The 15,082-nt window shown below is 41.3% G+C and overlaps 1 protein-coding gene across 2 annotated transcripts in view; it reads right to left on the bottom strand.

Moving 5' to 3' along the window:
- Positions 1-1,167: 1,167 nt before the first annotated feature.
- Ppp2r3a (protein phosphatase 2 regulatory subunit B''alpha) overlaps positions 1,168-15,082 on the bottom strand; it is a 139,133-nt gene continuing 125,218 nt past the window's right edge. For both annotated transcript variants that reach the window (XM_075964865.1, XM_075964867.1), the window contains one exon: positions 1,168-3,808. In XM_075964865.1, the coding sequence (XP_075820980.1) occupies positions 3,682-3,808 (127 nt within the window). In that variant the 3' untranslated portion in view covers positions 1,168-3,681. The remainder of the gene's footprint in view (positions 3,809-15,082) is intronic.

Below are 15,082 nucleotides of genomic sequence, written 5' to 3'. Positions count from 1 at the left end.
TTTTGGAATTTATTTAAATCCTTTAAGTGGTAGCAGTGTCTTATGAACCATGTATTTACCTAAAGTTTGTAACAGTTTGTGTTGGACCAGAACCCCTGCTATATAATCATGTAAATCTGTTTTTTATTCATTAATGATCACTGCAAAAATGACTAGAAATGAGACTGTACACATGGATAATTAGGCTTTATTTTGCAGATCTCCCAAACTTTCCTAAAATGATCTTAAAATTCATGGAGTACCTCATTACTCCCCAAATTTGATAATCTAGCTTTGTATTTTGATGCATGGGAGGTTGGCAATAGACAAAAGTGGAAATGAGTATGTGAGGACCTTGATTGTGTTGTGTAATATTGCCAATGATGAATTCAGGTTGTTTTTAGCACAAGTTTCTCTTTTTTATGCTGGTAATCTCACTGCCACATTTTTGGAAACCTGTATCACACCTTGAGTCTATCAATAAATGATAGTTTTCTAATTCTATGTTGTAGAATACTGAGGAGTTTGGGATAGCATGTTTTGAATTGTCTGTATTAGCTTGGGGAAGCGTACTTACAGTGCCTTGGTTTTATGTTTTTCTTTATAACATGGTTTTTAAAGTAATGCAGACAAATGCTGACAACTAAGGATTTATTGAAGGAACTGGCTATATATCAGGACACGATGTTACTAAACAAGACAAAACAAGACTTCATTTAAATTGGTATATCTTGAATACTCTATTCTTGTCATTACAGTTTTTCTTTTTGGTTAGATTCATTGAATGTATTTTTATCATGAAGTGCTAGGCTGTAAAGGGTCTGTCCACAATAACCCTACTGAAAAGTAAAAATGTTAAATAAATGAGTAGAATTTCCTCATAGGTAACAATGCTTTTAGGATATAAAGCAAGACTGTAGGATCTGAACCTAATCTTGATTTTGTTTTAGATACCCAATAACTTGCTGTGATACAGCTTTTTAATATATGGATGAGGCTTAAGTTCTGTTTGGTCCTGGAGAACCCTTTTATCTCAGAGGAGAATGCTTCTCAGTGAGATAGTACTCAAGACTTTTTTTAAATAGTATTCCCAAAGCTTCAGAGTTATTCTTGCAAAAATTCAACTTCGCTTACAGGCATAAAAATGAATTGTATCTAAAACCAAAAATGTGTAGTGAACACAGTTCATACATTTGACAGATTTATTTTGTTTGGTGAAAAGGGGAAAACAAGTCATGCACCATCTCTAGTCAAACACTTTCAAAGCTGAGCAAATAATAGCTGAATTAGAATTTTGGTATTTTTTTCTTTAACATTTTGAACAATATAGTAACAAGATACAGGGAACTATACAGAATTTTATTAGTTTTATTATCTTGGTAATTATGCTATGAAACCACCCTCCTTTTATTAATCTGTGGGTCACAACCCCTTGGGGGGGTCACATATCAGGTATCCTACATATCAGATATTTATATTATGATTCATAATAGAAAAATTACAGTTGTGAAGAAGCAACAAAAATAACTTTATGGTTGGGGGTCACCACAACATAAGGGAAAGTCGCAGCAATAGGAAGGTTGAGAACCAGTGATTTAGATGATAATTCATCTCTTCCAAGGTCTCGGGTTTTCTCACAACTTGATACTTCCAGTTTGGTAATAAGGTAATTCCTGAAAGTATAATTCATGTAAGTAACCCATATTAAATAATGCGTCTTGAATTGAGTGGTGTTGATGGCTCTGGTGGAAGTAGGAAGAAGAGTTGCAGTAAGGGAGAAAGAAGGTAGGAGGCTGAAGGCAGAATGTCTTCTTAGCATGTGGATAGTTCTAGGTTTTGATTCCCAGCACCACAGATAAGTACAAGTTACATTTCAGTGCAGCTAGTGAGAGCTAGCTCAGCCCTATGCTCACAGCTGTTAAGGGATATTATAAAATTGAATTTTATATTGTGCTTTTTGGTGAGTCTCATAGTTTAGAACATATAGCTAATAAAATCCTTTACATTGCCTTAAAAAACACAAGCATTATCATTTTTATCTGAAATTAAAAATAGTTGTTTCCCTTTCCTACTAAAGATTGGATGGGACTGGCGATAAAATCACATAACTTTTTAAGACAGGATTTCACTGTAGCCTAGGATGGCCTCAAACTTTGAGCTGTCAATCCTCCTTGCCTCAGTCTCCTCTGAGTGTTAGCATTATAGTAAACAAAATTTATCAGTGTGTTTAGGCTATTGTATGTAGTGCATTCTCTCTCCTGCCTTAACTACCAAAATATCATGAGGTTTTAGGCATGTGCCACCACACTTCAAAAAAAATTTTTTCCCCCCCAAATTTAGTCACTGTTAGGCTTTAATTATCTGGGTGAGCTATTAGTTGCAATAGGTACCAGTTTCTGTAGTGGTCATCTGGGAGATTAGTTGTGGTCATGAAGGTAAAAATAACCAGAGATATGGAGGATCTTGTGACAGGCAGGATTGCTAGGCTTGCTAACTTCTAGTTTAGTTGATGTACATTTCTTAATTTTTTCCCTCCACTTTTAGCCTACCATCATCCAAGGTTTGATTATTTCAGTGCTTGGCTTTTATACCAGCATAGAGAGAAAAGGGAGGTTATTCTGATCCTTTAAACAACTTTCAAAACAAAAAAAAGGGGTAGGGAAAATTGATGACTGACAGCCATGGATAATAAAGCGTTGCAGTGATTTCAGAGCTGTCCATCTTTAGTATCCCCCCAGCATGTAGGATAACAATAAGCACTGTAGCATTTGGCTGCACTGTGGCATATTTGATTTACCACTTTAGTAAAAAAAGGTGAGAATCATTGTTTTCTTCCAAGTTTGGTGACAATGAGGAGGACGAAATATCTGGTGTAGTAGTTTCTTTTTCCACACTTCTGGCTTACTCTAGTGTTCAAGGGAAAGAAATACGTATGGTGAGAAGTTTCCATGGTATGTCACATTCCTTAAGTCTTCAAGTAGGCCTGCTAGAAATGAAGATGGATCATCAACCAATCTGTAGATTAATTACAGATGTTATCTTAAGTGCCAGATTCTGTACTTTAAGGAGTTTTCTTGAGATTTTGTACAAGACCCTCAGATGCAGAGGCTGCTGAGCTTGCCAGCAGAGCTTGCCAGCAGAGCTGGAAGGGCCTAGTGGTTAAAATACCTGAGACTGTAAAGTGACTAGCAGTTTGGCAGGTCATGGTGAAATTACATTAAACCAGGTAAGTTAAAGGTCCCTGAACTCCAGTACACATAAGTAGTCTCTGAGATGTTTGGCAGTGCTTTTGTTACTTGGACAAAGTCAATTTTAGAGGCCCTTTTCCAACTTCCAGAACTTTTGACTCAAGTTTTCTGCAAGTGAAGTTTTCTAGGTTCGGTAGGAGCCTGAGGGACCCCAGGGAAGCTGGCCATCATCGAGGCAGCTTCTTTTTGTGCAAAGAACTTGGACTTGTTTCCAAGAGAGCCTCCATACACTGAGGGGTGTAGAGTGCGGACTGCAGTCTTTGGAAAGTGATGACAGTAAGGACTTCCAATGAAGAGCTCTGCACAAGGTTTGCGACAAACTGGAGGGGTCTCCTGTGCTGAATTACTTAGAGCATTTTAGTTCCTAGTGCACTTGGAGCAATCAAAGCCTTTACAAAGCAGTGTGCAAACTAGAACATCTCTACACACCATCCTCCTGTGTAGATGTTGGCAACTACTCTTCATCCACTGACTGAAGCTTTCCACATTTCTCTGAAAGGCTTGACGTTACTATTTTATTACCCTTGTTTCCAAATTCAGAGGGAGACACCGGTTCATCTGCTTCATAATCTTCAAAGGAACTGAAAGGACAAAGCAAATGTAGTTGATTTTTTCTCTTGAAATATAAACATTTGGATACATACACGTCAATATAGCAATACAAAGATTTGGAAGATCAGCAGTGAGCTGTTCTGAGGAGGTCCCAGTCTAGAGAAGCCTCTACCTGCTCCCTAAAGCTCAAGTCCATGTTAGGATTTGTCAAAAGCAGAATTAGGAGTTTTAAGAGTTCTCACTGGTATTTCTACAGAGGGGAACTTTATCATTGACTGCTGTATTACAGCCTCCCTCCTTGGGCCCTGTTGATACATTTAGATGTGCAAGTGTATCTGCTACGGACTTCAAGTCTGCTTGTGGATTTTCCTCTTATTCTAATTCTCATTGTTCCCTTTAAGCTTTGAAATGCCATGACTCCCAGATTCAATATCTATCTCCTGTGAATGATGGTTGCCCCAAGGTAGTTAAGTATCCTGATACTAATTTGAGCCTAGAAAAATGTGATCATCGACTGAATTATGCCCCCCCCCCCTTTATTTTGAGACAGGGTTTCTTTGTTTAACAGTCCTGGCTATCCTGGAACTCACTTTGTAGACCAGGCTGGCCTTGAACTCACTGAGATCCATCTGCCTCCACCTCCCAAGTACTGGGATGAAAGCTGTGCACCACCATCACCACCACCACCGCCCAATGACTGCATTACGTTTTATGTTAACAATACTTCATTGGTATAGCCTTGTTATTTGGACCTTGTACATACTAGAGAATTGTTTTATCCTTGAGCCATATATCCAGCCCCCTAAATCGTTTTTTTTACATTTATTTATGTGTATAAGTGTGACCTGCATTATGTAATGTATGTGTGCCCATGGAGAAGAGGGTATTGGATCTCCTGGAACTGGATTACAAATGGTTGTGAGCTGTCAGGTGGGTGCCAGGTACTAAACTGGGGTTCCCTGCAAGGGCAACAAGAACACATAACCACTGAACCCCCTCTAGCATGTCCCTTCCCCCCATCCAAAACATTTTGAGTAGAGGATAGAGTTTTTTAAAAAAAAAAGCCTACCAAATGTTTGGAAAACTTCCCTGTGAGTCTAGCTTGTGATGCTCAAGCTTGGTTACTGCAATTTGTTCCTGTTGTAATATTCTCCATCCTTGGCCTCCACGGCAGTGGAATGTACTAGGTAAGGAATATGAGAGTAGTATTGCTTTATGGGGCATGGAGTGGTATCAAAGTTAATTTAGCAATGATAAGTGACAGGAAGACATTTTTCTTTCCTTGGTTCCTAACTTTCTGTGTGCAAGCTGCTAGTGTCTAAAATACTTAAGCATAGGTCTGAACAAAAGATGTGTTTTCAGAGTTAAAGTCAGAAGTGACACCAATTCAGTAAGTTAGTTGAACTTACATTGCTTAGCTTGAACCAAATGCTAGGATACAATGTCATGGAATGAATGGAAGCAGCCTCCTTGAGCTATGGTGGCCTGATGGAGGTCACTTGGTGGGTAAAGGATTAAAACATGGGTTATGGAGCCAAGATTCTAAATTCAGATTCTAATCTGCATCTGATTATTGTGTGACTTTGGACATGTTACCAAACCTCATCTTTTCTTGACTCATGAGCTTCCGACTACCAGGTAGGGGTGCTCAGAATCTGATATATCAGAAACTACCAAATGTAGCTCTTGTTTTCATAGAGAAGTACTAGAGCTTAGAGTATGATTGTGACATAAAACCCTATTGGGGGCAAGAATATTTGTGAAAAAAGCCAGCCTCTTCCCCCCAGCACCATGTAAGCCAGGTATGGGGCACACTGAGTTCCAGGCCAGCCAGGTAAGGTTATGAAACAAACTAAACCAAAAGGGATGGTTCAATAACAATTCTTTTTGTTAGTGCTGTGGAAACCTCATTAGATAACACCTGGAGATACCTTTGACTCACCGCTGGGAGGATCCATCTAGTTAGTACAGTCCAAGGATAGAACTAAGAAGCCAGCCATCTCATAGAATCACCCAACTTAAAACTGGTGCAGCTGAAGCCTGAACTACCTCTTTATCTCTTCAGCAGTACTGTGAAGCAGGCTGTGGACTAAACTGAACTTCTGGGCAACCGTGGTCTTTCCCATGTTTACCCACCACTTCACTTGTGCTGCTAAGCCTCCATAGATCTGGCTGCCTACTAGAGGGTGACCACATACTTAAGCCTGAACTTACTTTGCTGCTGATCTGTTTCTCCCTGTTAACAGTGAGCCACATACCACACGAAGTCAGAATCCCAATATCTCAATTATGTCCTTTTCCTTCCTCCCTTTTTTGAATTCAGCCAGTTGCTCAGCACACTATACCTATGGACATAGTTGTTTTCCTGCTAGTGATTGGTTCAAGGCCCCTGCTTTCTTGTTTGAATAATGTTTTCTAGTGACTGACTTCTCTGGTCTCACTTCTGCATGGACCCTTTGCTGCTGCTATGTCCAGATATCATGTTTGGGATGAGTTACAGCCTTGGGGTTTATGCCACTGTGTCTTTCAGTTTCCTTTTTGTAGATTGTGTCATTTTGTTTATCTGAGATTACCGAAAAGATTCTCCAGGCTTCAGAGGCAGCTCATTGGTTATAGGTGTTTACTACTCCTGCAGAGGACCTGACTTTGGCTCCCAGCACCATTTTGGTGGCTCCTGGCCACCTGTAACTCCACCTACAGAAGATCTGATACCTTTGGGCTTTGGACTCCACAGGCACCTGTCTGTGATCAGACAGAGTCAGTGTCTGATCCAAAACTTAAAAAGAGCAGAGGCAGGTGGATTTGGAGACCAGCCTGATCTATACAGTGATGTCCAGGCCAGCCAGGGCTACATAGTGAGACCCTGTCTTGATTTAAAAAAAAAAACCAAAAAACCTATTACTTAGCCAGGTGTGGTAGTGTTCATCTTTAATCCCAGTTCTCAGGAGGCAGAGGCAGAGGCAGGTGGTCAAGCCAGGACAGCCAGGGCTGTTTCACAGAGTAACCCTGTCTTGGACAGAACCAAAACCAAACCATTTACTTTATGAGGTGTTATCATTAAGCCATTTTTTAAGTTTTTTTAAATATTTATTTTTAATTAATTAATTTATTTATTAAAGATTTCTGTCTCTTCCCCGCCACCGCCTCCCATTTCCCTCCCCCTCCCCCAATCAAGTTCCCCTCCCTCAGCAGCCCAAAGAGCTATCAGGGTTCCCTGCCCTGCGGGAAGTCCAAGGACCACCCACCTCCATCCAGGTCTAGTAAGGTGAGCATCCAAACTGCCTAGGCTCCCACAAAGCCAGTACGTGCAGTAGGATCAAAAACCCATTGCCATTGTTCTTGGGTTCTCAGTAGTCCTCATTGTCCACTATATGTATACAATACTCTGTGTGTATGTCTGCAGGCCAGAAGAGGGCACCAGACCTCATTATAGATGGTTGTGAGCCACCATGTGGTTGCTGGGGATTGAACTCAGGACCTTTGGAAGAGCAGGCAATGCTCTTAACGGCTGAGCCATCTCTCCAGCCCCCTAGTTTTTTTTTATTATTGATTTTTATTGAACTCTACATTTTTCTCTGCTCCCCTCCTTGCCTCCCCCCTCGTTAAGCCATTTTTGAATGAGCAGTGGAGTCAGGATAAAAGGCCGGCTTACTCAAGAGTTCAGTATTCACTAGAAACAAGTATAAAGAGCTTTTTAGGGATATTGTTAGTACAAAAGTATGAAGACAGATAAAGTTCAATTCTTCTAGTAACACCCCTGATTTTAGAAACTAGCCTTCCTAAATAAGATTTCCCTCTCAAAAGAAAGTTTTGGGGCAGAAGTATTATGCTGGTTTTTGCAAATTCCTGGGATGGAATCACTACCTAGAGTGAGCAGAGATGGTGCTGGCACATACAAAGGAGTGTATGTAGTTTCAGGTGTTAACTAGGAGTTGTGGTTTGAGCCAAATTTCTGAAATTCTGATTATAAAAGTAAAGGGCTAGAATATTTCACTCAGGGCTTGCTGTGGGAAATCTTAAACATGGCGGGTATAAGTATGGACTAAAATGTCCACTAGTTCTTTACTGTGGAACCTTTTATAATCCAGAAGTAGAAGTATGAATTACAGGTTTACTTTCTTGAGACAGGGTCTCTCATGTAGCCCATGTAGCTTTAAACTCACTCAGGATCCTACTTTTATCCTCTGTCTTTTAAGTACTGGGATGGCAGGCAGGCGCTACTACACCCAGTTTACGCAATAATACTGTGTCTAGAACTTGGGGAGCTTTGTGCGTGAAAACAAGCACTCTACCAACTGCCCTAGCTCCCCATCCTACCTCCCCTTTGTTGAGACAGGTTCCTGCCATGTAGCTCTGGCTAGCCTGAAAGTCACGTAGACTGGGCTGGCCTTGGACTCACAAGAGCTTCACTTGCATAATCCTCTAGAGTGATGGGATTAAAGAGGTGTGCCATCACGTTTAGCTTATTTATTTTTTGATATATTTTCATTCTTTGAGAGTTTCATATATGCATACAAGGTATTTTGATCATACTTAGCCCCAATTCTCCCACAACTCCTTTCATATCCATCCCACCTCCTAATTCCATGCCATTCATTCCATGTTCACACACACACTTTCTGTCTCTCTGTCTCGCTATGTTAGCCTATAATGGCTGAGCCATCGCTCCAGCTTTTTTTTTTTTTTTTTTGAATCAATCTGTGTTACCCTTATACTCATGGGTGTGGAGCCACCTGGTGGAGCATGGTCAACCAGAAGGCATGCCCTTAATGCCTCTAACTTAAAAGCCACCAATCAAGCTGGGCGGTAGTGGCACACGCCTTTAATCCCAGCACCCGGGAGGCAGAAGCAGGCAGATCTCTGTTAGTTTGAGGCCAGCCTGGTCTACAAAAGCTAGTTCCGGAACAGGCAGGCCCCAAAGCTACAGAGAAACCCTGTCTCCAAAAAAACAAAACAAAACAAAAAAACAAAACAAAAACAACAAAAAAGCAAAAGAAAAAAAAGCTATCAATCATCAATCAAGCCAGAGCTCCTCTCTCCATACTGAATGTTAATGGGTTTGATCTTGTATTTTAAATTAAAAACATACCTTGAGCCTTTATTGAAATTCAATTAAATGAAATATTTTGAAAATTGGACATTTAATTCATGGAGCTTTATCTAGTTTCTTTTGAAAATCTTTTGTTCCAACCTGAGCCAAGTTTCCTGATGTAGGCCTGTGAGATGATTCAGCAGATAGAGGTGCTTGCTGCCAACCTGAGTTCCATTCCTATGACACAGAGTAGGAGGCAACTAACTCATAGGCTGGCCTCTGACCTCCACATGTGTATCATGACATGCACATGCCCACCTACATACACACAAATGCAATGAAAGTTCCTAATGTCGACTAACCTACCTTTCTGCCTCAGAAAGTTGATCCGTCCTAATTATGAACTTTTAATAAAGCTGGGAGGTGGTGGCACACACTTTTTATCCCAGCACTTGGAAAGCATAGGCAGTTGGGCCAGCTTGGTCTACATAGCAAGTTCCAGGACAGCCAGGGATACACAGAGACAACCTGTCTTGAAAAACAAAACAACCCTCCTCCCTCAAACAATAACAAAAAGAACTCATAAAAAAACCCCAACAACAACCAAAAAAACAAAATAACAGAAAACTTAATAAAGATTATTTTATGTGTGCTTTGCCTGCATGTTATGTGTGCCCAGTGCCCACAGAGGCCAGAAGATTCCTGGAACTGGAGTTATAGATGGTTGTGAGCTGTCCAAGTAGATGCTGGCAACCAAATCTGGGTCCTCTGCAGGAGCAGCAAGTGCTGAGCCACCCTTCCAGCCCTTTAAATCTAAAACAAAATACACTTTTGTTTTTAAAGATAAGGTCTCCTTATATAGTCCAGGCTGACTGCCTCAAATGCCCAAGTTTTAGGATTACAGGTGTGTGCAACTATGTCTGGATAGAGCAGTTCTTATAAACTACCTAAATGGACAAGTTACTGTGTTAAGGAATACTCCGAAGCAGTAAAGCCCTGTTTTTGAATGCTAGTAACATTGCTACTTAAGTATACTGAAACATAAATAGTTCTTTCTGGATTGCTTGACCAGAGTGTTTTTGGTTTTCCTTTTTCTTTTTTTCTTCTGTTTTTGTTTTTTTGAGACAGGGTTTCTTTATGTAGCTTTGGAGCCTGTCCTGGAACTCACTCTGTAGACCAGGCTGGCCTCCCGAGTGCTTGTATTAAAGGCGTGTGCCACCACCTCCTGGCCCAAAGGTGTTTTTAAAATTATTTATTGTGTGTACAGCCGGGCGGTGGTGGCGCACGCCTTTAATCCCAGCACTCAGGAGGCAGAGGCAGGCGGATCTCGGTGAGTTCGAGACCAGCCTGGTCTACAAGAGCTAGTTCCAGGACAGGCTCCAAAACCACAGAGAAACCCTGTCTCGAAAAACCAAAAAAAAAAAATTATTTATTGTGCTTGCATGATGGGTATGTGTGTGTGAAGTCACGTGTGGAGGCCAGAGGACAGCTTAGTGAAGTTGGTTCTCTTCACCTTTATGTAGGTTTGGGGGAGCAAACTCAGGTCTATAGATTTTAACAAGCACCTTTACCAGCTGATTCATCTTGCTGCCCTTCCCCAATATTTAATTTGGATGTGTAGCTCTCTGGGTGTATGTGCATGTTTATGAGCGCCTATGCCTGTGTATGTGAAAACTAGAAAAGGCTGCTAGTGTCCTCTTCTATTACTTTCTACTTCTTTCTGTGAGACAGTCTCTCAGAAACTGGGGCTCAGTTTTCTCACCTTGGCTAAAAGCCAGCAACCCAGTTCGGAGCTGGGGTTGCAGGCATTTTTGGGAACATTTGTCTTATTGTGTGGGTGCTGGGATCCTAATTTATTTTGTTGTAGAGAATGCAAGAATGCTAACTATAAACAGTTGTGTAGCCTGCTTTCCTCATCTGCATTTGTGCAGGTGGACCATGGTCTCTGGGTCACTATGGTTGGATTTCCATGCTGTCCTCAGTTCTGAGCATCTGTCCTCAGGCCATGCTTATCTGCATGTGTGCAGCCTTAGGCCCGGGTCCCTACTGGCTGCTGACTGAAGCCGGAGGTAGAGCATGATACAAAGGCAACCTATGACTGAAATGGGGAAGAATTTGGAGTGCCTTTTGGAAGGCTGTGTTCTGGGCTGGGGTTACATGCAAGATTGAAACAAGGTTCTCTGCTTTTGAGAAGCCCACAATCTAGTGCTAAGATAAGCAAGTAGGTCGTTCTGTTTTCATCACATGCCAGGTTCTGGTGGAAATATTACATACACCATCGCACGTATTTAATGTGTCAGTGGTGCCACCCTGTGCTCTGCGATTGCTGATTACGGCTGACAAAACTCTCCTTTTGTAGAGGTCACAGAAGCTGTAGAATAGCCACCGCTTTTCATTACAAACAACAGGCCGAAAGACTTTATTTAGTTATATTCATATTGTTCTTTAAAACTTAAAATAGCTTGGTGTGGCAGAGGTTTCGTTGTGGAGGGGATACTGAGGCTTGGAGACCCAGGATCACACTAGTAAGCGGTGGAACAAAGATTTGAATTTAGTATTGCCTAACTCCAAATTTTCATGTGTGTAATGTTACAGACTCCAATTCTACCCAGAATAGTCATAGCTACCATTCCCTGTAGCTGGATGCCAACTGTTTGCCCGTACCATCTCTGAGCCTCACAGTGACTCTGGAAGGTAGTTACCAAGATCTTCTGAAACTGAGCTGGAGGAGTCAGGTAACCCTCCCAGCTGGTGACTTGGCCAGCTCTCAGTGGTTCCTAAGGCTCAAACATTCTTCCTTTTTCTGATAAGAATCTGACAATTTCTGTGTGACATTTATTCATCCTGACATCTGTACTTCATGAGATGAAGCCCTGGGCTGTAGCTGGTAAGGTGTAGAACAGGCCTTCCCCATCCTCACTGACATTCTAGCACTCCTGTACAGGCTGTGGCTGCTGTCTTCTCCTCCCCAGAGACTTCAGCACCCACATGTGTTCTCTATAAGCCTTATCTCCCACCACATGAGAAGAGGGGTTTGTGATGAGAGCGTCTCATATGAACTGGTTGAATTTCACAGCAGCTGGTGACTGCATCTCCTCCCTTGACCCTTAGCCTGCATCCCCTGCCTCCTTCTGTTCATGCACACTGGCACTTTTCCTAGTGCTACCACAACTTGAAATTCTTTTTTGCTTGATCCAATTATATTTTATCTTTAACTAATAATAAGTTTCTCTTGTGCTTATTCAAACATACTATGTATTCAGACCTGCTACCCATTTTTTCCTTTTCTTTAAAGGAGATTACAAAAATAGAATTGGAGGAGTATTAAAAAGGGGCTAGAGAGATGGCTCAGAGGTTAAGAATACTTACTGCTTTATTTAGGGCTAGAGTTTGGATCCCAGCACCTGCACTGGGTGGCTCACATATGCCTGTTAACTTCAACTCTAAGGAATCTAACACCAATACTTTCTGGTCTCTCTGGGTACTCACACAAACACAAACACACAGATGCACACATATAAATAAATCTTTTAAAAAATATGTAAGCAGTACTTGGTGGTGCACACCTTTTATACCAGCACTGGAAGAGCAGAGCAGGTAGATCTCTGAGTTCAAGGTCAACCTGGCCTACACAGCCAGTTTCAGGCAAGCCACAACTGCCTGACATGATGCTTTGAACTGAATTCCGGTTTCTGCAGGAGCAGTATGCACTCTCAATCACTGAGCTCCTACAGTGATTTTTTTTTTTTTTTGAGAGAGAGAGAGATCATCTGAGTTACAACTATTGTAGTTTCCTCCTTTTATTTTCTGGGAGTTAACAGACTATTTTATGTGTATAACCAAATAAAAACTGTCTCTTATAAGCTCGTATGTTGAACTCTTGGACCTCATGCTTCCCTGCCACGATGGACCTTTGGAACCATAAGAAAAAATAAACTCCTTTCTCCTCTATAAGTTGGTTTTGGTCATGGTGTTCTATCACAGCAACAGAAAGTAACTGAAATATTTCATTGCCTTTGTGTGGGGTGGGAAGGTTTCTGGGGACTAAGTTTAGGGCTGTGTACATGTTAGGTGCCTGCTCTAGCACTGAACTGCACCGGCAGCCTACAGTAGCTCAGAGCATCTCACTGGCTCCTATGTGAAGGCCCCTGACTTTCATGATGAGTACCACCTGGCATTTCTTTTAGAAACGCTCTTTGAGGAGCAGCACTTTTCATCTTTGAAATTCCAGAAATGCGCTGTCATTCTTACCTCACATTCTTAATAGTGAAATTCTGTGTGAAGTTTTTTTTTAAAGATTTATTTACTCATTATGTATACAGTGTTCTGCAGGCCAGAAGAGGACACCAGATCTTACTACAGATGGTTGTGAGCCACCATATGGTTGCTGGGAATTGAACTCACAGTAGGCAGTGCTCTTAACCGCTGAGCCATCTCTCCAGCCCTGAAGTTTTCTTTTTAAAAAAGATTTATATGAATGTCTTGCTTACATATAAGTGCACTACTGTGTGCACCCTTGGAGGACAGAAAAGCACATTGGATCCCCTGGAACTACACACAATTGTAAGCTGCTATGTGGGTGCTGGGAACTGAATTGGGGTTCTCTGAAAGAACAGGAAGTGTTCTTAACCACTGGGCCTTCTCTCTAGTCCTAAAGTTGTTTTCATGGTAGTACTTGAATGATATTTATGATGTTAAGTTTGACTGCCAATGTGAAGTGACACATCTCTAGGCATGCCTGCGAGGGGAGTTTTTAACATTAGGCTAATTGAGGTAGGGAGAGCAGTCCTAAATGTGGTGTCACCACTGCATGGGCTGAATACAAGGAAGAAAGGAGTTGAGCAGCAGCATTTATCTCTGCTTCCTGACCAGGGATTCAGTAACAGCTGCCTCTAGTTTCTGCCCCCATGATGGATGGAGCCAGAACAGACTTCTCCTTCCTGAAGCTGGTCTGTCAGATAGTAAGTAGACAGTGTTGTTTAATTTCTTTCTGCATTCCTTTGTGGGTAATTATTGTTCTTACTGAAGATTTTTCAGTTCTTTATTTCTTTGTACAGTGAATTCACTCTCATGTAGGGATTGGCAGACTATATGATGAGCCAAATCTATCTTCACACCTGTTTTGGTACAACTGAGCTAAGAATACATTTACCTTTTTAAATTTCAAAGAAAAATCACAGGGATATTTTGTGATGTGAACCACTATGCAATGAGTACCTTCTAGTTTATTTTTAAAGTTCTACTGGAATACAGTGGCAAACATTTGCTCATATTATTATCTGCACACTGTAACAGAACCCATAAGACCTGAAATATTTGTAACTGGGGTAGAAAAAAATGCTAATTCCTGCTTCCATGCATCTTTTTGTTGCTTCAATAGCTAAAGTTCTAGAAAATATTCCTGTTGTTTTCTAGAGGTGTTTAAAATGCCCAGCATTTCAGCAAAATAACAAATAATATTTCCAATGTGTCCATTCCACTTGGCACCATGCTGCAGCTTTCATTAAAACATTCTTCCTTGGGCTGTGAGGTGGCTCAGTGGGAAAAGAGCCTACTTGCAAGTCTCTCTACCTACGTTGGATCCCCAGATCCACAAGTGGCAAGAATCTATGTCTGAGAGTGGACCTTTGATCTCCAAATGCGTACCACAGTGTACAAACCCTTACAGTTACATCCCCATTTCTAAAACATTAGCTGTAGGCTTTAGGAGCACATTTGCCATTCCTCTGAGCACTCATTTTGATTTCTTGTTCTTATTTCTGAATTGACTTCTTCCATTTGGATTGTATCGGTATTTCTCAACTGTCTGGCATTTTTGTTCACTTGTCTTTGTAGCTGGGAACAGACTGCTGCCTCTGTTTTACTGGTTGCTTAGGAAGGGGCAAGTGGGATCGCTGGTGTTTTCATCAAAAAGCGTTGGGAAGATGGTTTGGCCTGCTGTGCTAAGTGTCTTTCAGTGGCTCTTCTCTCTTCTCTAAGTTCCCCTTTGCTTTGCTTTTGTCTTTTTTTTAGGGACAGGATGGGGTATACAGAGCTGGACCTATGTGAATGCGACTTCTGGTGTCTTCCTTGTTCTAGGTTTTAGTCAAATTCAGGTAGGGACCACTAAATGCTGCTCTGGCCATCTGTAACTATTGTCCTTGTGTATTCTGTTACAAAGCCTCAGTTGTTGGCTCCTTTGCTCTCATCCTTTTCTCTCTTCTTCCTAAAGCTTTCTTATTTTAGGTTGGCTTCTGATTTTTTTTTAATTATCATCCTCCATTGCCAGAGT

Source organism: Microtus pennsylvanicus, chromosome 3 (genome assembly GCF_037038515.1).
Source record: "Microtus pennsylvanicus isolate mMicPen1 chromosome 3, mMicPen1.hap1, whole genome shotgun sequence".
Lineage (NCBI taxonomy): Eukaryota > Metazoa > Chordata > Mammalia > Rodentia > Cricetidae > Microtus > Microtus pennsylvanicus.
The sequence above is the reverse complement of the archived record's forward strand: the minus strand, read 5'-3'. Positions and strand labels throughout refer to the sequence as shown.